Source organism: Mastigoproctus giganteus, chromosome 1, assembly GCF_048544385.1.
Source record: "Mastigoproctus giganteus isolate SK-2022 chromosome 1, ASM4854438v1, whole genome shotgun sequence".
In the NCBI taxonomy this organism is placed as follows: Eukaryota; Metazoa; Arthropoda; class Arachnida; order Uropygi; family Thelyphonidae; genus Mastigoproctus; species Mastigoproctus giganteus.
In genome coordinates, this window is record NC_143575.1 from 145,130,355 (window position 1) to 145,157,969 (window position 27,615).

At 36.9% G+C, this 27,615-nt stretch overlaps 1 protein-coding gene across 1 annotated transcript in view; it reads left to right on the forward strand.

Annotated features, from left to right (window-relative positions):
- Elp2 (elongator complex protein 2) overlaps positions 1 to 27,615 on the forward strand; it is a 407,540-nt gene that overhangs the window by 169,451 nt on the left and 210,474 nt on the right. Inside the window, exon 10 of the mRNA XM_090382492.1 lies at positions 24,462 to 24,584. Coding sequence (XP_090238618.1) covers positions 24,462 to 24,584 — 123 coding nt within the window. The remainder of the gene's footprint in view (positions 1 to 24,461; positions 24,585 to 27,615) is intronic.

A 27,615-nucleotide genomic window follows, 5' to 3' on the forward strand; every position in this document is an offset into this window, starting at 1 on the left:
ATTCTTCTGCTGCTAAGCATATCTTTGGTGACACTCTGATTTCTAGGCAAGATGATATATCTCTTTTGGGGGTTACCCTGGCTTCTAATCTCTCTCTTGGCACAAGCACATTACAAAGATTGCTTCCTCTGCATCTAAAAAAAATTGGTTTTCTCTTTCGTTCTCAGCGTTACTTTTCTTTCTTCCACACAGCTGTTCGCTCTGTACAAATCGCAAATCCTTCCTACCATGGAATATTATGCTGTCCATGAATAGACCCGCGATTAGGTTGCAATTGAAATACATCAAGAATTGACCCCTGGTTTATTTTTTCTTAAAGTAGAAGTGTCACAGAAACACAGAGATTTAAGTTTGAGCGAAATGACACAATTCTAAGTCCTTATCATGCGCTCTAAGTGTAGGCAGAAAGAAGTGCATTAAAACTTGGTGTTTCACAGCCTCTTTTTGTAAACTCTAAAGAATATAAAATCTCATGAATTGTCTGCATTTGAGTGATGGAGAATGATTATCTGAACAGGAAAAGAAAAAGATGTGGAAAGAATGAACTTGGGGAAGAAGCATTTCTGAAGTGGCTCACAAATACAAGATCATGACAGGTACAATAAGAATAAAAAAAAAAAGCAGCTTTACATAACTGGGCATGGAGATTTCTAAACTCAGCATATCTTCTGATATGAATGATGTATTAACCAGGCAGTTCAAATCCTGCTAGCATAACAAAAATGAATTTTGTTATGAAATGAGATATAAACAAAAACAATGACACATCTTTTTTGCAATTTTTGGTCCTTGAGGTTGTCACAGACATTCTCTCAGACATGCCAGACAAGCTGTACTTGCTACCTGGGAGTCTAAAACGCTGATGGAACTGATATTCGGGTGACACTCAAGTCAAGTGGACCCAATTTCAGCGAAGTCCGGACTGTCTGTGACAGCCAAATCCTCTGCTTGCACCTTCACGATGGTGGGACTGTTAGTAATCCTGGGTATAACCTCCATGCACAAGTACATGGTGGGTGACCACCCAGGTGTGAACCAACGCAAGCAGGGGTCGAGGTGTGGTGCCCACACCACATCGAGGATTGCCGTCCCTCTATGTTACCAGGCAATACTAGGTGGTAGATGACTCTCATCAAACGGTGAAATACCACCACTTTGCTTATTGGAGGCTTGAAGTGGTGGAACCCATGTTTAGTCTCTAGAGCTAAGTTCCGGTCAACACTTCCCTATCTCTTTCATCATGCAGTATGATTGATGACTTTTGAGGTTATGACGAACGTCGTGGCGACATCCAATATTCCTTACATTTCGAGGGTACAGCTCTTAAACGGTGTTCGCAGGCCGGCCGCTAGTTAGTACACCGGACCGAACCTATTGGTAACTCTCTAGGAGGCTTCCGGATCAGCTAGTACATAATCTTGCTACCTCTACTCTGCCAGATAGTGACTGGAGGGAGTCCGAGTAGTGTGTATGCGGGGAGCATTGCCGAGGCCACGTTATGTCAAGGATCTGGATATATTCTTACCACGTGTACGCCATATCCAAAAATTTCATTACTTCATACAGCATGTCTCACCCACTTTTTCTTACTATTGAATACACCATAAATTGTCAAACTAATAGAGCAAGCTTATCTGCGAAAAGATCTAAACCTCCCAAGGACTTCCTAATTCATTTCACAAATATACGTGGTCTTAATTCTAACCTCAACGATGTCCATTTCCACTTGCAGTCTGCCAAACCCCATCTACTTTTTCTGGCAGAATCTCAGTTATCGGTTGATTCAACTACTGCTCATCTCAGATGTCCAAATTATTCGCTGTATGATTCCTTTCACCTCAAAGGTGGTACTTGTGCATATGTCCGTTCTGATATTCCCTGTCAGAGACTTGGCAATTTGGAATCTCCTCTCTTTGATCTTCTCTGGCTTAAAATCTCTCTACCTCATTGTGTCAAATTCATCTGTTGTTTCTACCGTTCTCCCAACTCCACTAATCACTTGGAGCTCTTTGACTTCCTCTCTTTGCAACTTGACTTTCTCCAGTCCAACTTTCCTAACAGTGAGGTAGTTTTTCTTGGTGATTGTAATGTTCACAACTCCAGCTGGCTTCCGTTTTCTAGTCACACCGACCCAGCAGGTCGAGATGCTGAGGCTTTTGCAATTACTAATAACCTAGCACAGATTGTTCATTTACCTAAAAGAATACCGGACAATCCTAATCGTACAGCCAATACGCTTGATCTTTTTCTCACAAACAACCCTTCTAAGTACACGGTCAAAGTGAGAGGTCCTTTAGGCACTTCAGATCACAACTTGGTGATTGTCTCTGCTCCAATGGAACCTTTATCTCATGGCTATTTCCAACCTCGTGTTGTTTGGCATTACAAGAATGCAAAATGGGATGACCTGCGAGACTTCTTTTCCTTGGTCGGATTACTGTTTCAAAACTTCTGATGTCAATGTTTGCTCAGATCGTGTCAGTGAAATTATTCTTGCAGGAATGGAATCCTTTATCCCACACTCCACTTTAAAATCTCGTCCCTTATCTAAACCTTGGTTTTCCAATAAATGTGCTAAGGCTGTTCAAGAGAAGAATGTTGCATATCGTAATTGGCTTGTTTCTAATTCTTCAGTTTCATTTTCTGCCTACACCAAAGCTCGCAACAATTGTAAAGCAGTCATTAATCAGTCCAAACTAGAGTTTGAACAGGCTAAGAGTAGAAAACTTGCTTCTTTGCCTAATGGTAGCCGAGCATTCTGGTCTCTTGCCAAAGCTATTGGCTGCAACTTTTGCCCATCTCTGCTCCCACCTCTGTCCAAACCAGATGGTTCTGTTGTCACTTCAGCCAAGGATAAAGCTGACCTGCTAGCATCCCATTTTTCTTCCAGCTGATGTATTTATGATCTTGGTAAAACACCTCCCACCATTCCCAACATGCTCCATTCAATGCCTCCTGTGGTCTTCCGTCAAAAGGATATTAGGAGGATTTTGATGAATCTTGATGCTAAGAAAGCTCCAGGTCCTGATGGTATTTCTCCACTTGTTCTCAAAACCTGTGCTCCTGAACTTACTCCTATTCTTTGCCGCCTCTTTTCCCTTTCTTATTCCAAAGGTGTTTTTTCTTTTGCTTGGAAATTTGCTCATATCCAGCCAGTTCCCAAAAAGGGTGACAAATCCCTCCCATCCAATTATCGTCCCATTGCAATTACTTCTACTCTTTCTAGAGTAATGGAGAAATCAATTAACCGCCAACTCTTAAACTACCTAGAAACCTTCCATCTGATCAACGATCGCCAGTATGGATTCCGTCAGTGTCGATCCACTGGTGATATTCTGGCTTATGTTACCCATTTATGGACTAATTCAATGGAAAGGTTTGGTGAAACACAAGTAGTTGCTCTTGACATCTCAAAGGCTTTTGATCGTGTTTGGCATAAAGGTCTTCTAAACAAGCTTCCATCTTATGGTTTGCCAACTGTTTTTAGTAATTGGTTATCCAGTTTTCTCTCTGATCGCTCACTGAGGGTGATGGTAGATGGCTCTCTGTCTTCAAACTTCTCCACTAATGCCGGTGTCCCCCATGGTTCAGTTCTTTCCCCCACTCTATTCCTTTTGTATATCAATGACCTTCTTCCATTGACTGGAAATCCTATCCATAGTTTTGCCGATAATAGCACATTGCATTCAACTTTCCATTTTGAGAAACCTTGTCCTGCTCAATCAGCTTCAACTTCTCGAAAATCTGCTACCGATTCCTTAAATGCCGATCTTCAGGTAATTCTCCAGTGGGGCAAAGACAACTTAGTTGATTTCAACCCTTCTAAAACTCAGTCTTGTCTTATATCTCGCAAAAAGGATTCTTCTGCTCCTATGCTTATCTTTAGTGACACTCCGATTTCTAGGCAAAATGATATATATCTCTTTTGGGGATACCTTCACTTCTAATCTCTCTTGGCACAAGCACATTACAAATATTGCTTCCTCTGCATCTAAAAAACTTGGTTTTCTCTTTCGCTCTCGGCGTTACTTTTCTTCCAAACAGCTGCTCACTCTGTATAAAATCGCAAATCCGCCCTGCCATGGAATATTGTTCCCACATCTGGGATAGTGCCCCCAAAAAACCTCTCTGTCTTCTTGATTCCATTCAAAAGAGGGCAGTTAGGTTAATTAATGATTCATCTCTAACAGAGTCTCTCCACTCGCTCTCTCATAGACGTACTGTTTCTGCTGCATGCCTCTTCTACAGGTACTTCCATGGGCACTGTTCTTGTGAACTGGCTTCTATAATTCCCGCCCTCTCTTTCAAAACAGTCCAAACACGTGCCGCCACCAGCCAACATCCATTTACTGTCCAACTTCAAACCCACAGAACCAACTTTTCATCTTCCTCATTTATTCATTCAACTGCCGTTTTCTGGAACAACCTTCCTTCATACGTATTTCCTGAAAATTACAATCTACAGAAGTTCAAGTCCAATGTCAACAAATATCTTCTTTCGTCTTCTCAACCTCCAACCCAAGCACAGTACTAAGTACTATAGGTTCTAATACCTCTCGTGTTTGGGGTTCACATAAAAAAAAAAAAAAAAAAATTTCTCACTCAGAAATGACAAGAACTCAAAGTTGTATATTAACATATGGTAATATGAAGAGAATTTTTCACAATACTAGATACTTTTTTCTTTATTGAAATTTAAATGGTGTAAAAAGTACTTAGAATGTTGTTAAGCACTGGATGGACATACCCACCTGTCTAATTTCACACAACACTCTTAGAAGGACAGCAGTGGTACATGTACTATTTTGAATGCTCATATACCAATACAATACAGCCTAACCAGGAGATTCAACTTGAAATGTCACCTTGATAATAGGAATGTTTTTATATTATACAGGCGCTTCACCAATCCCCCATATTTTCCAAATTTGGTGTATGCTGATTATTTTCTGTTCCCCAAACTGAAATCCTACCTGAAAGGGCACCATTTCAAAGATCCAAACCAGCATGACAAGGGAATTAAACAGGGTTCCACCGAGCCCCCACATAAGCTGTATGACCATGCAAAGAGGTGTATTGAGTTATGAGGGATGTATTTTGAAGATTACATGGTAATAAATTTTTTCTTTGAGATTGATTTTTGATGAATGTAGTGCTAAAACATTTCAGACACATTATTATTGTTAGCCATATGGTGCAAGGAAGCCTGAGGCTTATGCTGCACCAGCCAAAAAAAATTTGAGTTTGTGTGTGTGTGTGTGTGTGTGTGTGTGTGTGTGTGTGTGGGTTGTGTGTGTTGTGTGTGTGCGCGTGTGCGTGGGTTGTGTGTGTTGTGTGTGTGCGCGTGTGCGTGGGCACGCGAGTGAGTGAGTGAGAGAAGTAGAAGGAAATCACTAAGAAAGAGAAGAATGATGATATCCAGCTGAGGACCCTGGGTGTGCCAACCCAATACTCAACACATCTTGTACTTTAATGTATTCAAATCAAATTTATTCATTTGCTCTGTTTCAAGAAACACACAGAGTTCAATCACAGAGATTACAATACTCTATGCAACAAGTTTCATTTAATTTCTCTTATGATGTGGCATTCAGTCTTGCTGTTTCATTTATAATTTAGTCCACAATTTTATTCACTCTCCTGCTCCTCTAACTCTTATTCCTTTGCACATTCCTCAAGAAAATTCCAGTCATCAATACATGTACTCCTTGCCTCTTAGAAAAAATTATTCATCTATGAGTCTGGTATTTCAACCTATGAAACAATAAATATTCACAAGAATGATAGTTTTGTTCCGAAAAAATTTGTTGTTGTCTTGATATGCTGAAGTAACTTTTTTTTAATTATAGGTTGTTCATAGCTGTAAACAGTTGCATATTCTTGATTACTGTACATTCGTGTTAATTCTTAGTTTGTACTTTTGTATACATGTTAATTAGTGTATGCATTATTCCAAATAAATAAATTACTTTCATCCATACTGTTTTTCTTGTATCACATCAAATTTTCTCTTTCTATGTTTATTGCTTTATATATATAAATATATACATTCAAGCTTGCTATCTTGACAGCCAAATCACTAACACCAATGACAATGTTTACACTCGACATTATGATAAGAGAGATCATTTTAGCTTCCCAGCTATAAAGCTTACCAACTGGGAGAGCAATCTGGCTAAACATATCCATGGCAACACTATTAGAAATCAGACAAACAGGTTAATACATATCTGCAATAATCTAGATAGCATGACGGAAGCAATAAAAAAATTGATAGATATTCTCATCAAGAATAATATACTTGCCAATTACAGCAGACATCATATTAAAGCGGTCATACTTGCGAACCTCATCCTACATCACCCCAACACCAATCCCAATACACTTATTGAAAATACACTGAACCAGTTCAGAACTATAATACCAATAAATGGCCCATAGCCCATCTTTGCCTGGTTGTCTAAAACCAGTGTCCTTCATCAAACTAAGATAAAGATTATTGCCCAGATAAATGACTTCCCAATTTTGATTCCTGGGTTTACTGCACTAAGAAGAGGCTTGTCATCTGACCGCACTGTAACCCGGCTGACTAAAAATCCCTCCCCCTCCAAAAACAGACAATCTAATAATTGGTAATTTATCAACTTGTATCAAACTCCTAACAACAGAATAATTGTGCCTAAGGTATTATTTTAAACACATAATAAAGTTCATGTCTGTTCATTTAATTACAAACACAGTATAAAACCTAGAGACGCAGGGTGAAAATTCACATTTTGAAGGAGGCTGTAAATATGTATATAGCTATCCCCTTAGACATACATGGGTCGTTATGCCTTAGAAAAGCTATACCGGCCGTTGTCCAGGGGATAGCATTTCCTATATATTTACCTTAACACACTTTTTCATTAACATACTTCTTGTAATTAATCATACTAACACTTATTGTACTTGTATAAACACATCATTTCATTTATATAGATTCCTTCCGCCATCAGAGGCAAACCCCCCCCCCACTAACTCAAATAAAAATCCTCTCAAGGCTATCAGAACATTTGCATTGACATAGGGCACATTGCCTACAGCAATTTCACCATCACACCATAGTCAATTAAAAGTACGGCTGCGCAGTATCATTTAATCAGCACACATAAAACAACCAGAAGGCGGGATTTGATCTCTTTTCAGCCTGACCAACACAGTACAAGAAGGAAATAAGAACCCATTCTCATTTAATACATACATACCCGTTGGGCTTTGTGTCGCCTATCCCAGTTTCCTGATTCTGACACTATTTTTACAAAATTTTAATTTAACACATTATTTTTTCTCATTTATTAGCATTTCCCATTTAATTTCTATACAATCACCAAAAAATTAAAATCAGGCAAAACTGGAATGGGGACAACAGAAATGGGTAGGTATGAGACATTCTTTTAGTATGGCTATAGGTCTGCTCAATGCCCCAGAAGAAGTAGCAGACAGATGACCAAGTGGAAGAATGTTATTTACAATTTTATTTTCATTGTTTATTATCATTTTTTATTGTTATTTTCATTGTTCATCATCACTTTTTATTTTTTATTTCCATTTTCATTAATATAATTTTATATAGGCCTTCCAGGCTAAAGCTAGTTTACTAACTTGTTAGTTTGGTCCTTATACACCAATTCCCTACACATAGATACCATTAAATAAAATTGACTAATATATATACTAGAAATATATAACAGTTAAGAAGCAAAATAAGCAGGAAAAGGAAAATAACAAAAGTTATAGTATGTCTAATGCTCCAAAATGTGCAGTGTAGCAGTAGAGGAAGCAGAAGGATATAAATAATGTGTGGTTTGTAGAATAAATAAAGTGTCTGTGAAAATGGAAATGAAAGTACACAAGGTGCCAGAACTAAGAGAAGTTTAAGGGACAGTAGAAAGTGGAAGTAAAGTAGTGGTTAAATAGGTGAAAGAATTTGAAAAACCTAGTGTAAAAATGAACTGGGACTGAGGGGGAAAAAAAAAAAAAAAAAAAAAAGGAATATACAAGTAAATAAATAAATAAATAAATAACACTATATTTTATATTCAGATATGGGAGGGCAATTTTAGCAAGAGGTCGAATCAGGGGATGGCAAATATGCTGAATCTGAACAGAGTACATGAAAATATGATACACATAGCCAGGAAATTCATCAGGGAACTACTCCTGACCATGTATCAGGCACTGTTTCCAAACTTGTCTGTAGTATTAGAAAAGGGGAGGGGGGCAAATATGCGGCCTTTTATCGTAATACTAGTAGACAAGGTAGTCCCCTATGCAGTGTAAAAAATGTAAATTAAAATAAATACAAATACAGTCGAACTTCCCTATAATGAATTCGATAAATCCAGTGAAAAAATTCGTTATACAGAGAATATCTTTTTTATTAGAAATTGTTATCTAATTAGAAAATGAAAACGAATCTACATTTATTTTTAATGTATTTTATTTCAAAAACATACTTATTTAAATATGTATTAAAAAATTAATACATATTTAAATAAGTATGAAAAATTAAAAATTAAATGCAAATTAAAAAAATCTGTAATTTTCGTTTGCACAGTACAATTAAAAAATTGTCTGATTCTCAAAGAATACCTCACATTTGTTCAGTGCATTAAAAACATTATCAGGAACATTTTCACAAAACTGTAGACCCATACGAACCGTTAATCAAGCGTTAATCATTTCTTCACGAGTTGACTTTTCTATGGGTTGTTCTGATGCGTCATCGTTAATTTCTTCGTGATCATGGTCACGTTTAACATTGTTCAGCATTATTTCATCTTCATTTGGAGGTTCTGCTGTGATCTACATAAACATAACTATCCAGTGTTATTTCATTTTTGATGTTTCCGGACGATTCTAATAATGTCCAAAAGTTTTTCAGTTGTGAAAGGGATAGTTCACCTTGTTCGTCCAGTCGTTGTTCGACTTCTGTATTCAATGCAAATCCCGCTTTCGAAAAACAATTTTGAATAGTATATTCAGTGACATCATTTGTCCAAACTTTTGCCAGTTCAGAGATATAATCTCTAAGGTTAATTGTAACCTCCAAGTTTCTATTTTCTGATAACACATTGACAATCTTCATTATTATTCTCTTTCGATAATGAAATTTAAAATTTTTAATAATGCCTTAGTCCGTTGGCTGGAGTTTTGACATTACATTTGGTGGTAAAAACAACAACTTCACACTTTTTAAGTTTGGCAAAAATACTGGCAGGATGTGCCGGACAGTTGTCAGTTACCAACAAGATTTTTCTTTTTTCTTTTGCTATATGCTTGTCTAGTTTTAATATCCATTCTTCAGAAATATCACTTGTCATTCTTGCTTTTTTATTAAAAGGTGTAGTCAACTTCCAAAGATTTTGTGCCTCTAAAACATCTTGGGTTTTTTAATATTCCGGTGACTAAAAGTCTTAATTTTTCACTTCCTGTCATATTTGCTCCAACTAGCACAGTGATTCTTTCTTTGCTTTGTTTTCCACCAAAACATTTATCATCCTTAAAAGCAAGTGTTCCATTTGGTAAACATTTAAAGAATAAACCCATTTCGTCAACATTAAAAACATCCTTATGCTCATATTCTTCCAAAATCTTCTTTAAGGTATTGTTCCTCCAACTGATGCAGTCTTCTTCACTTACATTAACACTTTCTCCACAAATAACCTTTTCCACAATTCTGTGGCACTTTTTAAATTTATCTAGCCACCCAGTGCTCGCATTAAATTCTGTATGTCCAAGGGACTGTGCAAATTTCAGAGCTTGTTGCTTAATTATTAGGCCCGATATTGGGATATTCTTTTCACGTATCATTTGCACCCATTTTAGAACAGCTTTATCAACATCTTCATATATACACAACTTAATTCGCTTCTTGTCTGCTCCTCCTTCAATTGCATTTAAAATTGATTCTCAATTTTTTTTAAAATCGTAAATAAACTCCTTGCAGATATGCCATATTTCTCTGCAACATCTTTTTTTCTTAAAACCCTGGTCAGTATCATAACAATCTTTGCTTTATCATTAATACTTAAACACTTTCTCTTTGACATTGTTTTCGCAATTGTAAAAATTACTGTCCGACCGGGTTAGCCGGGTGGGTAAAGTGCCTGCCTGGCAACCCAAAGGTTGCGGGTTCGCATCCCGCTTCTGGCTTAGATCAACGTACTGCAAAAACCTTGGGAGGTGCATTATGGCCACAGAAGCCGATGCGCCAACAACTACCAAAAAAAAAAAAAAAAGTAAAAATTACTGGACTGCAGCTCTTGCCGATACATACACTGCAAACTTTGCTGTACTGGCCATATAGTGAATTGTTAGTACAGGTACTGCCTACTCAATGACGTTCACTTGCCAATTCAAGTATTCAGTATCACTCCCTTTGAAGAAATATACGACTTTATGAATTTCTTTTATTCTGCTTTCATTCATATATGCACGAAAGAAAATTTATGATTAATGTATGCTGTATGTTACTTTTCAGAAAAAAAAAATACAAGAGCATATAGCCTATGTGATTGATGACTAACGAAATTTAAAAAAAAAAAAAATCATGAAAACCATCTACTGGGAGTCCAGTTAGACGAGAACGGACATATCATATAATGATTGACATGAAGGTCACGTGGTACAAATGCGGTGAGAAGCAAATGTCACTCAGTAGGCATTACTAAAAACCGACTATGGTAGCATTCTATGCATTGCCGCCGCAGCATGCTAAAGGTTTACCGCAGCGAATTCCGTTTTCCCCCGAGCCAACATCAATTTACAAATCTACCCTATTTATTGTAAAGTTATTAAACCAAATGGGTTTTCTTCCCAAAAATGGGAAGAAAAACCATTTGGTTTAATAACTGTAACAAAAATAAACAAAGACCCTCCTACGGGCATCAGTGGCCACAAGTGTTCACTAAAAGGATGATTATTTAATTCCAAATGCTAATGCACAATTTCGGAAGGAAGGAGGCAGTATATTTGAGCGGCTGTTTAGCAGTAAATGCTTGAAAATCTTCAAAAATGCTTTTCCTAATTTTTTTAAAAATTCATTATAGAGAGACTAAAGATGCATTGCAGGATCATCTAGACAAGACTGCAGCAATAATTCAAACACAGCATGGGTTTGTTAAGGGAAAGTCTTGTCTGACAAATTTGATTGGTTATTATGATGTGGTCACAAAGGAACTGGATGCAAAAAATAATTTTGATATCATATACTTGGATTTCAGGAAAGCTTTTGACACTGTTGCGCATGGAAGACTACTGTACAAATTGGAGCAGAATGGTATTAAGGGTAAGTTGCTACAATGGATAAAAGGATGGTTAAGTGGGAGAAGACAGAGGGTGGTAATCAATGGGTGCTGCTCTTCGTGGACTAATGTTATTAGTGGAGTCCCACAGGGTTCGGTGTTGAGTCCACTGTTGTTTTGTGTATTTATCAATGATATTGATGAAGGTATATCAGGCTTAATGTCGAAGTTTGCAGATGACACAAAGGTTGGCAGGGTTGTTAATGACAGTAATGGCAGTGTGCTACTGCAACAGGATCTAGATAATTTGGGCAGATGGGCTAAGAAGTGGCAACTGAAGTTCAACCTTGACAAATGCAAAGTACTGCATATGGGTAGAAGTAACCCCAGAGAAACGTACCAACTGTGTGGTACTACACTTAAGGTGGTAGAAAATGAAAAAGACCTGGGAGTAATTGTGCAGTCAGATATGAAGTTTTCTGAGCAGTGCAGACAGGCTGCTAGGGCGGATCATGGGGTTTTGTCAATGATATATAGGAATTTTGCTAGCAGGGAAAAGGAGGTGATTGTCCCTCTGTATAAGGCAATGGTCAGGCCACGCCTTGAGTACTGCGTACAGGTCTGGAGGCCTCATTTTAGGAAGGATGTAGATTTGCTTGAGCGTGTGCAGAGAAGAGCAACACGATTGGTGAGGGGAATGAAGGGATTCTCTTACCAAGAGAGGCTTAAGTTCTGCAAATTGCAGTGGCTGGAGACTAGGCACCTGCGCGGTGATCTGATTGAGGTCTATAAGGCCTTGAATGGGTTGAGCACGCTGAATTCTGATGGGATCCTTCCACTTGTTCAGATTACCAACCTACGGGGACATAAGTTCAAATTAAGAAAGGACAGATGTAGAATAGATGTGCGGAAATTTGCCTTTAGCCAGCGGGTGGTTAATTGCTGGAACAAACTTCCATCTGTCGTTGTGGAAGTTGATAGGTTAAATAAATTTAAGGAGGAACTGGACAGGCATTTGGAGGGAATGGTGTGATTTTTTTTTTTTTTTTTTTTTTTGGCTGATGCTGCATAAGCTCCTACGCTTTCTTGCATCATGTGCCACTACTACTACTACTACTACTTCGTTATATGGGGTTAATTTTACATGTAATTTCGTTTCAAGGTGCAGTGTTTCACAAAAAAATTCATAATATAGAGAAGTTTGTAATAGAGAAGTTCCACTGTATATACAAATTTACAAAAGTGTAATGTGGAATATAATACAAATGTATGTGAAGCACATGAAAAAGTATAGACAAGCAAATGGTATAGGGAATGGTAAATTCTAGGGGAAGGGGAGAAAAGTTGTTCAAAAGAAAGCGAAAAGGATTAAGGATAGATGGGGCATTTGTATTACCCTCATATTGCACTAATAGTTTTATGAACGGGGGGAAAAAAATAGAAAAAGACAGTATAAAGAAAAAAAAAAAAGTGTAGAAAAAGTCAATAAAAATACTGAACTTACTGGGTGTGTAAGGCCCAACCTTAAAGAAAGGGTTTAGGTATAAGCAAGCATTAGTAAAAATGGGTATTAATACCATAGGCTTGTAGAGAAGAAGGGAAATCGAAACCAAAACTAAAAGTTACCTGGAGTCATTAAGTAGAGCAGAAAAGCGACATACACAGCCAAGATGCGAAAGGGAGGAACAATGACAAGTCACTGAGTTTTTATAGATTTAGAGCAACAGATAGGGATGACCTCTATTGTTGAAAAAAAATTTTTTTAGGAAAGATGGCCTAAAAACATGAAACATCAGAAAGAAGGCCGCGGACATACCAAAATGTGAAGGAACATGCAAAACAGAAAATAGAACAAGAATAATTCCAAACTACAAGAGATAAAAATCCGGTAAAATTTAGATGAACATCTTTTCTCGCCTTCCCTTCCCCTAGAATTTAACCACTGCTTTACTTCCACTTTCTACTATCCCTTAAAATTCTCTTAGTTCTGGCACCTTGCGTACTTTTCATTTTCATTTTCACAGACACTATTTATTCTACAAACCACACATTACATATATACATATAACTTATTTATATATCATTACTTTTTATAATTCATTTTGGTACTACTTGGGAGCATTAGGTTTGTAGTGACCCCAACCTAATACCCTCATTTACGCTATTTAAAAATTTAATATTCAAATCTAATTGTCATCAGACATAATTCCAATATATATATATATATATATATATATATACAGTAAACTTCCATTATAATACTTTCGAGAGAAGTAGCATTAAAAGTAGCGAGACCCCCTTCTTGGAGGATATTTTTCATATTGGTTTTTCAGTTTCTTTTTTAAGCAGCATTAATGAAATTATGGAGCATGTGTAAGTTAAAAACCTGCTTACTTCATGTAATATGCTTGCTTTTTTTTGTTGTTGCCTTGAACCTTTTTTTGCATGCTATTAAACAGCATTAAAAATTTAAAAAAAGATTTTATTAAATTAAGCTAAACAAATCTTGAGTTATAAATATGATAAGTATAGTTAACACTATAGTAATAATAACGTAATCCTTAATTAAATTTATTAATGCTACATTTAAACATACACAGAGATTACTGCACTGGCAAGGAAATTAGACAAATAATGATAAACAACACTGCATATACAAATGCAGTGTTGTTCATCTTCCTGTAAGCCAAACTATATATATACATGTTCAATATGAGAAAATGACAATGAAAAGGACTTCCGAGAAAAAAGTACTTTCACACTGGAGAATAATAAAAAGTAAAAATAAATAATAAATAACTATTCTTCTTGGGGATTTCAAAAAAAATAAAAAAATAAAAAATAAATAAAAAATGTGTTCTTGCATAAAACAGCAAGAATTGCCAAGTTTTGATTTTGCTACAATAAAAGTAATTTGGCTATGTGTATGCAAGCTCTATATTAAAACAAGCACAATGTTGTTTATTATGTACAATTCTACATGCCTGCTAACAAGAAAGAATCCATATTCTGGGATATTATTTTGTCTTTCATATTTGTAATCCATGCAAAAAATGGTCAAATTTCCCTCTTTTAGTTCTGTCACCTATTCAGTAAACATCATAAATGATGTGTGAACTAGTCTTGCCAAATACAATTACAAAAACTGGTCAGATTTTGATTGTGATAGCAACAATCAATTTGATGTTACTTTATGACATCAAATTGGTTGCCCTGAGAGTGAATAGAGGGTATGCAACTGATAAAATATACATTTGACTACAACTCTGAAATTTTACCTTTGTTTGTAGAATTAAATCTAATTTTTTTGTTATTAATAACTGTTTACAAGCTCAATGTACTTTGAATTTTTAATGCAATTAAAAATTCAAAGTTTTAAGAGCATTAAAAGTTAATAAGTTATTATTTTAACAATAACTTATCTTTGTTATTTCTTACTATAAAATAAATGTATTTTAAAATAACTTCATAAAATAATGAAATTTCAGAGCTCTTCTAATCAAACATTTTAAGTATGCTCTCGAAGACAAAAAAAAAATAAACACAAAAGTAAATAAATGGTTGGGAACCCATCCACTCTGAACTCTCTGGATATAATGCATGCAATTTGTTCTGAGTTTATTATAACAAACTACAGACAAGACACATCACTGCCAAGCCCAAAGTCAGAAGAACTTCAATATAAGCCATTTTCAACTAGCAACCATTAAGTGAGTTAAGAAGTAAATCATGCATGCACTCAAATTGCTAATTGTTAGGCTTAAGTATGGCTGTCTCAGGTTTATGGAAATACAGTTTGTAGTTCCATGGTACAAGTTAAAACTGAATAATACCAAAAAAAGATAGGATGGAATGTGCAGTAATGCCAAAATTAAAATTTTTAAAGTTAAATTTAAATGCTAATCCAGTATAATTATTCTCTTGATAAATTAAACAGTCCCAACACCAGTCCTGGTAGAACTCCTACTTATTGCATTAATCCATGAAGAGCAGTGGGCACTTATCACCACTCTTTGTCTCCTGTCAATTACAAGGGCGAACAAAAAGTTCAAAAAGAGATTATAAAGGGTATTAATAAATTACAGAATAGGTTATTTTGACACCTAATATCTTATAAAATAACATGAAAAAAATTGTGTGTCAATATCTTATGCAGTTTCTAAAAGTAAATTTTTTATGTTGGTTTCTGGAAGAAGAAGAATGAATATCCAGCAAATCGAGCATTATTCAGTAATTAAATAATTAAATTTTTAACCAAAGAGGTTGAATGACAAAGAAATCCACAAAAGAATGACTCAGATGCTTGGGGAAGTATCACCTAGTTATGTTACTGTTGCAAAAGTTGGCAGAGTTCAAAAGGAAGGAAGGGTGGGAGTTGGATGAGAATGATACAAGGTCTGGCTAGTGATCTGAAGCAATCATTTCTGAAACAACTGCTACTGTTGAAGAAAAAATTTTAGAAAACAGAAGAATTAAAGTGTTTTAACTTAATTATTTACTATTTCCCAAAGATTTAGCAATAATACACGAATATTTGGGATGTCCAGCTGTTTGTGCAAATTGGTACACAGACATCGTACCATTCGTGATAAAAATCAGAGGGCGAAGTCATTTAAAATGAACTTCTGCTAATCCACATAAATATTTTTTATCCCATTTGATGACTGGTGATAAAACTTGCTTACTTTTTTTTATGATCTTGAATTTGAACAATTAAACCACCTACAGCCCAGATCTGACAAATGTTTGTTCAGAAACTTGCATCTCGTTTTAAATATGATGAGGGGCTAAAAGAGCTGCTTTGATTAAAGGATATTTATTTTTTTTAAGGATTAAACTCTTCGTAGATGAAATACAATAAGTGTATTGAACTTTGAGTTGAGTATATAGATAAATTCAAAACAAAACAAAGAAAAAAAAAAAAAATCTATACCTGTCTCTTTTATACCACATTCTTAAAACTTTATGGGACTACTCTCAATGCAATCCCTTTATCCTAAATAGTAGTAACTTGCCCCTAATGCCACATTCCTCCAATTTATGTGACAATTGTACATGTGGTACAGTATCAAAGGCTTCACAGAAATACAAGAAAATTGTGTAGAAATTATTCTTTCCATCCAGTTCCCTTGTTAAAACTTTGCAGTATCCAATCAGATTGATTTCCCTCTAACAAATCCCTGCTGTGACTGCCTTATGGCCTTACTCTCAACAAGTTGATATTGCATTACTTCAACTATTTGATTTTGTTACTTTCCCTAGCTTTTTTTTTTTTTTTTTGAAAACCACACACAAGACGTATTAGAACCAATAGTACTTAGTACCGTGCTTGGGTTGGAGGTTGAGAAGACAAAAGAAGATATTTGTTGACATTAGACTTGAACTTCTGTAGACTGTAATTTTCAGGAAATACCTATGAAGGAAGTTTGTTCCAGAAAACGGCTGTTGAATGAATAAACGAGGAAGATAAAAAGTTGTTTCTACTAGTTTGAAGTTGGACAGTAAATGGATGCTGGCTGGTGGCGGCACATGTTCAGATTGTTTTGAAACAGAGAGAGAGAGAGAGAGAGAATTTTATATGCCAATTCAGAAGAACAGTGCCCATGGAAGTACCTGTAGAAAAGGCATGCAGCAAAAACAGTATGCCTGTGAGACAGGGAGTGGAAAGAATCTGTTAGAGATGAGCCATTAATTAACCTAACTGCCCTCTTCTGAATGGAATTTCGAAGCCTGAGAGAGGGTTTGGGGGGGGGGCACTGCCCCAGATGTGGGAATAATATTCCATGGTAGGAAAGACAGTGGATACAGTACTGCAGATACACACTGAGATCACTTGATAACTTATGGGAAAACTTCTTACACTTGGATAGTTGATTAAACATCAATAAGTTGTTCATAGTTGTAAAACTTTAAACTAGTCAGTTAGATTTCTCCTCTCCCCATCCATATCACCCAATGGCAAAATCATCGTTTTCTTGTTTGTTCACTTGTTTTTGTTTATAGGCACCTTTCTGCTTTTCTTGAAAGCTATTTGACATATGGCAGGGATTAGAAGTTAAAAGGTATCGCTTTCACATAACAAAGGACGAAGTCATAAATATTATTTGGCATGGGCAGGGTTGTAAATAATCAACAAATTTCTGACTTATACACAATTTTAGGTGTTCTGGAAGACATTTTTCGTAATTGAAGTGAAAAATGATAATGTTAAACAAAGTATGATCATATAAAGCAGCAGAATTTATTTACATTATTGTAAGATAATGGTTTTGGATTTTCATTTTTGATTATAATAAGCAGCCATTAACAATAACCAGCAATAACATTAACCGGATTTTGCATCTACATTCACGCATAAGTAATTCTTTAGGGAAGGGGATACCAGAAGTTTATCAAACTCTAATGGAGAGCTAAATGATTTTTTGATAACTGAAAGGAAAGTGGAAGAGAAATCGTTAAAGCTAAACCTAACAAATGGTGGCCTTGGGTGGATGGGATCTATCCAGTTATATTAAAGAGGCAGAAAAAAAGGTAAGCAAGCCCCTTAGCCATAATTATGTGAGCATAAATACAAGGAGACATGAGTAATTACAGACTTGTTAGTTTAATGTCTGTTCCCGAGAAAATAATGGAGTAGCTGGTTAAAGAAGTAATGCTGGATCATCTAGACAGGGATACATTTATACTGCAGCCACAGCAGAGATTTGATAACAGGCAGCCTTGTTGAATATTGTGATACGCTAACAAAGGAACTGGATGTAAAAAAACAATTTTGATATCATATACTTGGATTTTTGGAAAGCTTTTGATACTGTTGCACATATGAGTGCTGTGCAAAATGGAGCAGTGCAGCATTAAGGGCAAATTGCTGCTATACAGGGTGTTTCAAAAATGATGGTCAATAATTTAAAGGTGAAAAGTACAAACTAAAATAAGCAAAAAAGTCCCAGTGAACATCGGGCCACAAATGAACCATTTTTGAAATAATGCACATTTTCTGTTAAGATCCACCACTGACTATGGGAGCACTAGTGTAGCAAAAAGCTGTGAATCCTTTGCTAAGGGTGGTTTTATTAAACATAAGATAATACATTTTTAATTTTTTGTTTCAACACCATAGGATTTTACAGATATTACATGTTACAGGATGTTCTTTCGAACACCCTTTCCTCAACATCAGGTGTTATGCTTCTGGGCCTACCTGCTCGTACTCCATGTGCGAAGTGCTCACGTTCTCTAAGGCGTTGATGTGCCCTGATGAATGTGTGCCTGTTGCGCTGCCTTTGGCTTGGAAATGCTTCTTGGTACAAATGTGCAGCCTCGAGTGCACTGCCGTTGGCTTTACCATACATGAAGTGCATGTCTGCATACTCTTCTTTGCTGTAACCACTTTCTATGTTGACTATCCTTTGACAAGCACTAGTATGCCTGTTACGTCTCAGAGCATTGAGAGGGGGGAAAGGAAGAGAATGAGCATAACCTAACCTAAACAAACAAGTCAGCGGTGGATCCCAAATAGAAATGTGCATTTTCTCAAAAACAATTCACTTAAGGACCCATGTTTACTAGGCTTTTTTTTGCATATTGTAGTCTGTACAGTTCACCTTTAAATTATTGACCATCACTTTTGAAACACCCTGTAGATAAATGGACGGTTGAGTGAGAGAAAACAGAATTTTTTATCAGTGGATACTGCTCCTAGAGCCCCCCCCCCACCCCTGGGTTCAGTGCTGGGCCTGTTGTTTTATATATGTATTAATAACAGTGATGAATGCATATGAAGTTTAATGTCTAATTTGCAGATGATACAAAGGTTTCCAAGGTAGTTAATCACAGGGTATACCACTGCAACTAGATATAGACAAATTAGGCAGATTGGGTTGAGAAGTGGCAGTTGAAGTTTAATATTGACAAATGCAAGTTGCTGCATATTGGGAGCAGTAATCACAGATTAACTTACCATTTGTGTGGTTCTGCACTCAGAATAGTAGAAAGTGATAAAGACTCGGTGTAGGGGGATAATTATGGAATCAGATATGAAGTTCTCTGAGCAGTGCAGACAGGCTGCCAGAATTCGTGGGTTGTCAATGATATAGGAATTTTGCTAGCAGGGATAAGGAAGTGATTATCCCTTTGTACAAGGTCGTGGTTTGGCCTCATTTTGGGTACTGTTTACAGATCTGGAGGCCTGTAAACAGAACCCCCCCCCCCTTTTTTTTTTCTTTTTTTTTTGCTGATGCTGTATAAGTTTGCTTTTGTCATATGCCATTGCTAATAATGATATCCCCTACCAATTCCTGTAATGCTGATCTTGATTTAAGTAGGGCTTAGTTAATTTCAATCCTTCTAAAACTCAGTCTTATCTTATATTGAAAAAAAGAATCTAATGCTCCTGTGCTTATCTTCAATGTGAGTCAGATTTCTAGACAAGATCATATATCTCTATTAGGGATTTCCTTATCTTCTGATATCTCTTGGCCTAAACACATCACAAATATTACTTCCTCTGTATCTAAAACTGTGTGTTCTTTTTTGCTCTCATTGTTAACTTTTCTTGTAAAAAGCTACTTACTCTATACAAACATCAAATCCACTCCACCTTGGAATATCATTTCCACATCTGGAACATTGTCCCCCAAAGTCTCTCTAAGGCTTCTAGGCTCTATTCAAAAGAGGGAAGTCAGGTTAATTAATGGTCCATGCCTTACAAAATAACTCTACTCTTTGTCTCGTAGATTCTGTTTCTGCTGCATGCCTTTTTTATAGATACTTCCATGGGCAGTGTTTTCTAAATTGGTTACTTTAATTCCCTCCTCCTCTTTTTCACGCCAGTCTGAATACTTGCTGCAACCAGTTAATATCCATTTACTGTCCCATTTCAAGCTCATAGAACGTTTCTTCTTCCTCATTTATCTCTAAGTTCCATTTTGTGAAACAGCCTTCCTTCACACATATTTCTTGATTTTTACAATTTATTTTATTTTTACACATATTTTTGCAATTTATTTTATTTTTACACATATTTTTACAATTTACAGAAATTCAAGTCTAATGTCAAGAAGTATCTTCTTTTGTCTTCTGCACCTTCAGCCCACACGTGGTACTAAGTTTGGGGGTTTCATTAAAAAAAAAATTACTCTCAGATCTTTTTTTCACTTTCCATTACCGTGAATGTCGTACCAGAGAGTTGATGTGTTAAACTGGAATTATTGCTACCCATGTGCAGTACCGTATATATTTGTCATTTAAACTTCAGTTGCCACTTTTCAGCCCATCTGTCTAATTTTTGTGGATCTTGTTGCAGTTTCATACCCTGATTACTGTCATATTACCCTACAAACTTTCATATCATCTGCAAACTTAGGTATTAGCATTAGTAGAGGCATATGATGTAAGAAAGTAAGCTTATATAGCATCAGCCAAAAAAAAAAACCCTTCCCATTTTACCCATGCAATCACTCCATATTTTTGTCTAATTCTGCCTTGAACTTATTTAAGTTGACCTCTATGACAACAGATGAAATTTTGTTCAAACTATCAACCACCTGCTGGCTATACGTGAATTTCCGCACATCTGTTCTGCAATTATCTTTCCTCAATTTGAATTTATGTCCGCTCAAGTGATTAATCTCAGCAAGAGGAAGAATCCCATTAGCATTGAGCTTGCTCAAACTGTTCAAGGCCCTATACACCTCAATTAGATCACCTCACAGATGCTAGTCTCCAGAAGATGCAATTTGCAGAACTTAAGTCTTTCCTGGTAACACCAACCCTTTGTTCCACTCACTAATCTTGTTACCCTTCTCTGTACTCATTCCAGCAGCTTTGCATCCTTCCTAAAATGAGGCCTCCACACCTGTATATAGTACTCAAGGTGTGGCCTGACCATTGCCTTATACAAGGACAAAATTCCTGTATATCATTGACAAGGCACAATGAGCAACTCTTGCAGCCTGTCTGCATTGCTCAGAAACTTCATATTTGAGTAAACAACCCAACCCCAGGTCCTTTTCATTCTCCACTGCCCTGAGTGTAGTACCACCCAGTTGATATGTTATTCTGGGATTACTGCTACCCACATGCAGCACTTTACATTTGTCAATGTTAAATTTCAGTTGCTACCCCTCACCACATATGCTAAACTTTTCCAGATCCTGTTGCAGTAGAGTACTATCATTACTGTCATTAACAATCCTGCCAATCTTTGTATCGTCTGCAAACTTGGACATTAAGCTTGATATACCATCATCAATATTATTTATAAATACAGAAAACAACAATGGTCCCAACACTGAACCCTGAGGGACTCCACTAATAACATTAGTCCACGATGAGCAGTATCCATTAATTACCACTCTCTGTTTTCTGCCGCTCAACCATCCCATTATCCATAGCAACAATTTGCCACCAATGCCACACTTCTCCAATTTGTGCAGCAGTCTTCCATGTGCAACAGTATTAAAAGCCTTTCTAAGATCCAAATATATAATATCAAAGATATTCCCTGCATCCAATTCTTTTGTGACTACATCATAGTATTCAATCAAATTGGTCAGGGAAGACCTTCCCTTAACAAAACCATGCTGTGTCTGAGCTATAACTGAATTCTTGTCAAGATGATCCTGCAGTCCTTCTTTAACCAGTGCTTCCATTAATTTTCCTGGAACAGAAGTTAAACTCACAGGTCTATAATTACTTGTGTCAGCCTTTGATCCTTCTTTGTGAATTGGGGTTACATTTGCACATCTCCAGTCTGTGGGTACCTCTCCTTTAATATAACTGGATAGATCCCATCCAACCCAGGTGCCTTTTTTGTATTTATCTTCAACAATTTCTCCTCCACTTTACTCTCAATTATTACAAGATCATCTAGCTCACTGCCAGTGTTTACTCCATCTATGGCATTCCCCTTCCTGAATAACTCCTCATGTGTGAATGTCGATGCAAAATATTCATTTAGTTTGTTAGCTACCTGAGCAGGATCACGAACAGTTGAACCATCAATATCAAGTGGACCAATCTGATTCATCCCCTTCCTTCTAGAGTTTACATAAGTAAAGAACTCCTTGCTGTGTTTCTTTGCATCCCTTGCCAAAGATTTCTTGTAATCTGCCTTCGCCTGCCTAACCTCCTTTGTAACTTGGTTACAGATCAACTTATATCTATCATAGGCTTCTGTGTCACATGTTAATTTATATGTATCCCATGCATTTTTCTTCTCTGCCATATGTCTCATTAGTTCATCTGACATCCATTTAGGCCAGAACCTTGAACAATATTTCTTAGTTGGTATGTAAAGCCTAGTAGCTTCCAAGATAAGTTCTTTGAATGCTTCCCATTTTGAATTTGCTGTTGGTAACATCATCAGTTGGTCCCACTGTATAGAATTTAAATACTGTCTCAGACCATCATAGTCGCCTTTACGTAAGCAATAACCCTTCCCTTTACCCCCGATGGTAGTTACCTCTTTGAGTAAATCCCACTTCAGCACACTGTGATCACTGCCACCTAGTGGCGGGCTGGCCGAGTGGGTAAAGTACCTGCCCGGCAACCCAAAGGTCGCGGGTTCGATTCCCGCCTCGGGCTTGGATCAAAGTACTGCAAAAACCTTGGGAGGTGCAATATGGCCACAGAAGCCGATGCGCCAACAACTACCAAATCAAAAAAAAAAAAAAACCACCTAGTGGCTCATTTATCTGCAGATTCTTAATGCATGAAGAATCACTACTGATAATCAAATCAAGAGTATTACTCTCTCTAGTTGTCTCCCGAACATGCTGATTTAGAAAACAATCTTCCAATAAATCGACAAAAGCCTTGCTAGTGTGTGAGTGACCAACCCACAAATTCCAGTCAATATCTGGGAAATTAAAATCCCCCATTATAAGACTCTCTGATTTACTGGCCCACTCTATTTCCCTGTACAGTTTCTTATTATACTCATCAGAGTCATTAGGCCTATAGCACACTCCTACTCTCAATTTTGATCTCCCAATGCTTATGTCACACCAAACTGACTCGACACTGCAGTGTCCAGCGATGTCGACTGGCTTCACTTGCTTGGATTTTATGTGTTTCTTAATAGCATAACCCCTCCTCCCTTCCTATCCTGTCTATCGTTTCTGTAGACGTTGTACTCCCCAAATTCCAGTTCTGCATTCCATATATCTGTGTGACACCAAGTCTCTGATATCCCAACAGTATCCACCTTTGATGTTTTGAGAAATACCTCAAATTCATCAAATTTATTTACCAAACTCCTAGCATTGGTGTACACGCAAGTATACATGCACCTGTTCTTTTTCTTAGATACCCTAACACAACCCATGTGTTTACTTGTACCCCAATGACTCCCAGCAGTCTCTGAAATATCCTGCATCTTATTTTCCAAGTTGCTGCTCATTCCAATAGAAGCAGTGTAAGAATCACTTTCACCTCTGCCAGTGTCTACTGTTAATCTATTAGTCCTTGTATCCCCCCAATCTAGGTTTTCCGACCCATTTAACACTGCCTCGATAGCAACAGCAAACATTCTTGCACCCTTTCTATTTAAGTGTATCCCATCCCTGTAGAAGCAGTCTCTCCTGTCAACAAGTACAGACCAGGCTGAAAAAAATTCGACCACTTGAGCCTTGTACAATCTTTCCAGGGCCGAATTGATCGACTTTGCAAATTTACACTCTGCAACAAACTATAAGCATGCATAAGCAAAAGAATCATGCAAAACCATGATTCTTTTACTTATGCATGCTCATTATATTAAGCAAACACATGAAAATCCAAGATTGAGCTATTTGTTCTGTTAACATGACAGCTCTAACTTGTGGGCTGGTAGTTTCTGGCACAGGTCGATCATTCATTGAACTTGCTGCACTTAAGGAAGGTGCAAGGTAAGTGGTAAAATGGAAGAGGTGAATATTTTATTTTTATTCTTGAAAACCTCTTTGAATGTAATCAGAACTACTTCTGACTTTGATTATAAAATTCATAGACTGCGCGTGTTCATCTGTTTGAATATATGCTAACATTAATTATTTGGCTTATTGTGATTTTAAATCTGGTTTTAGAGTACACACATAAATGTTAGTTTTAAAAAAATGTTTCCTTTCTCTTGCTACCAACTGGCTCTTAGCTACTGTCAACAGGCATTAATAACCAATTATCCTGTTTCAGGTTCGTGTAGGTGAAGTGGGTGGTAACACATTAGGATTTTATGGAGGAGTATTCAGTCCTGATGGAAATTCAATTATAGCACATGGATACCAAGGGGCATTTCATTTGTGGCATTATAATCAGGTGATTAATAAATTTTAATTCCTTATATGAATTATATAGTAAGTTGAATCTCTTTATAGTGACCACTTTTTAACATCCCAGCAGGTCTCCCATAAACTTAACATTGACAAGACACCATGAGCTACTCTTGCAGCTCGTCTGCATTGCTCAGAGAACTTCATATCTGCCTGCACAATTACCCCCAGGTCCTTTTCATTCTCTACCACTGTCAGTGTAGTACCACAGAGTTGATACGTTACTCTGGGAAACTGTTTCCCATATGTAGTACTTTACATTTGTCAATGTTAAACTTCATTTGCCACCTCTCAGCCCATCTGCTCAACCTTTCCAGATCCTGTTGCAGCAGCATAGTATCAGTAGTGTCCTTAACAACCCTGCCAACCTTTGTATCGTCTGCAAACTTGGACATTAAGCTTGATATACCATCATCAATATCATTTATAAATACAGAAAACAGTGGACCCAACACTGAACCCCGAGGGACTCCACTAATAACATTAGTCCACAATGAGCAGTGTCCATTGATTACTACTCTGTCTTTTCCCCCACAACCATCCCTTTATCCATAGCAGCAATTTGCCTCCAATGCCACACTGCTCCAATTAGTGTAGCAGTCTTCCATGTGCCACAGTATCAAAAGCCTTTACAGGGCATATTAATCTTACAGGACACAAATACTGTGCAAAAAGTAGAAATCTCTTTTCAACAACAACAGTTAACAGAACACATCACCCAGTACCTAGCCATATTCAAGGATTATTGCAACAGAGTTGGAGACACATTTGAGGAGACAGTTGCCAATCACATGATAAGAGCATGGTGGTGCTGAAATTGGTGTTGCAATGCGTTTTGCCAAGAGCCATAGTTGATAATGTAGAGAACTTGCTAACATGAGAACCCAACTGTAATTCGAAAACAAAAGCCAATCAACAAAGTTTAATGTGAATTCTGTGTTCAGCATCATAAAATTAGTCAACATTGGGTGTTTTTGTAATGTAACCACTGTTATTTTAATCTGAAACCAATTTCCCCCTGTTGGTGAATTGGTATCAGAATGCTGGTAACATTTTCCCAATTCCACTTATGGGGAAGCATTACTTATTTGAAGTATAACCAGAGGAGTCAACTCATTGTGAACACATTTACAATATGAGATGTTATGAAACGATACCATTATATTAAATTCTATACAGTGGGACCAACTAGAAATTCTAAATGAGAGGCATTCAAGGAATTAATCTTGGAAGCTACTAGGCTTTTCATACCGATTAAGAAATACTGTTCAAGGTTTAGACTTAAATGAATGTCAGATGAAATAATGAGACGTTGCAGAGAAGAGAAATGCATGGGGTGCATACAAATTATCAGGCAACCCAGAAGCCTATGTTAGATATAAGCTAGTCTGTAATCAAGTCACAAAGGAGGTTAGGCAAGTGAAGGCAGATTACGACAAATCTTTGCCAAAGGATGCTAAGAAAATCAATAAGGACTTTACTTATATAAACTCTAGAAGGAAGGAGATAAATCAAGTTGGCCTATTTCATATTCAAGGAGGAAAAGGCCAGATGTTTATCAAACTCTAACAGGGTGTTAAATGATTTTGTAATAACTGAGAGAAAAGTGGAGGAGAAGTTGTTGAAGTTAGTAAACATAAGAATGGCACATGGGGGTGGATGAGATCTGTCCAGTTATATTAAAGGGTGTGGCAAAGGAAGTAAGCAAACCATTAGCCATAATTATGAGAGCATCCTTGGACTCAGGGAAAGTCCCAACGGACTGGAGATGTGCAAATGTATCCCCAATTCACAAAGGGGGATCGAAGGGTGACAAGTAATTACAGACCTGTTAGTTTAACTTCTGTTCCAGGGAAAATAATGAAGTTGCTGGTTAAAGAAGCATTGCAGGATCATCTAGGCAAGACTGCAGTAATAATTCAGACACAGCATGGGTTTGTTAAAGGAAAGTCTCGTCTGACAAATTTGATTGGATACTATGATGTAGCTACAAAGGAACTGGATGCAAAAAGTAATTTTGAGATCAGATACTTAGATATCAGGAAGGCTTTTGATACTGTTGCACATGAAAGACTGCTGTACAGATTGGAGCAGTATGGTATTAACGGCAGTTTGCTACAATGCAGTGCAATATGGCCTAAGTTGCCAATGCACCTGATACCCTGCTGCAACCCAACAATCACATGATCATTTGCTATGGAGCTTACCTTCTCCCATGCTAATCCCAAATTTTATGCAGTATCTTTCGTTGTTAATGTTTTCTAAAATTCTAGAACTCTAATTTCTTTTTTTCTTGTTGGTGTTGGAGTTAACAACACCAGCAAGTAGCACACCACAGTAGTAGGCTTTGAAGTCTCAAAAATGCTCTCATCCAAGGGCTGAATTAGTGCAGTTGTGCATTTCTTGGCAGAAATGTGATTCTGAATTTGCCATCTTTCAATTTAAGGATATTCGCCAAAGGATGAGCTGCGCAGTGATCCAGCAGTAACAGAGCCTTTTCTTCAAGATTTTTTGAAAGCAATTGGCATCTCACCGATGGCACACAATCACTTTCAAACTATGAAGCAAAAATATTACTCATCATCCAAGCATTGAAGCACTATTTTTATGTTTTTAATTACTCACCTATTTTTATAAATCATAGATTGATTTCATTAAAATGCTTAAAACACCGAGGATTTCAACTTTTACCGATGCACAATGGCTTTAACTTGTGATTTTCAGTGTTGTTTGCACACAGTAATTCTCTCTTTGTTAGTTCTCAACTTTGTTAGGTGTCTTTTTGATAGCCATTAACATGTCAGTGAGAAGTTTATAGTACAGTGTAGCCTTGTCACATTTGTACAACTGTTTTGTGAATTCTCCTCCTTGAATCACATTATGCAGAAATTCATGAAAAGCTTTTGCTGCTTTAATATCACCAAATGCAGATTCGCTTACAAGACTAACCTGGGATATCCCACGACAAGCCTTTCATCTTCAAAGCCACCTTTTTGAAACTAAGTGTTTCATCATCT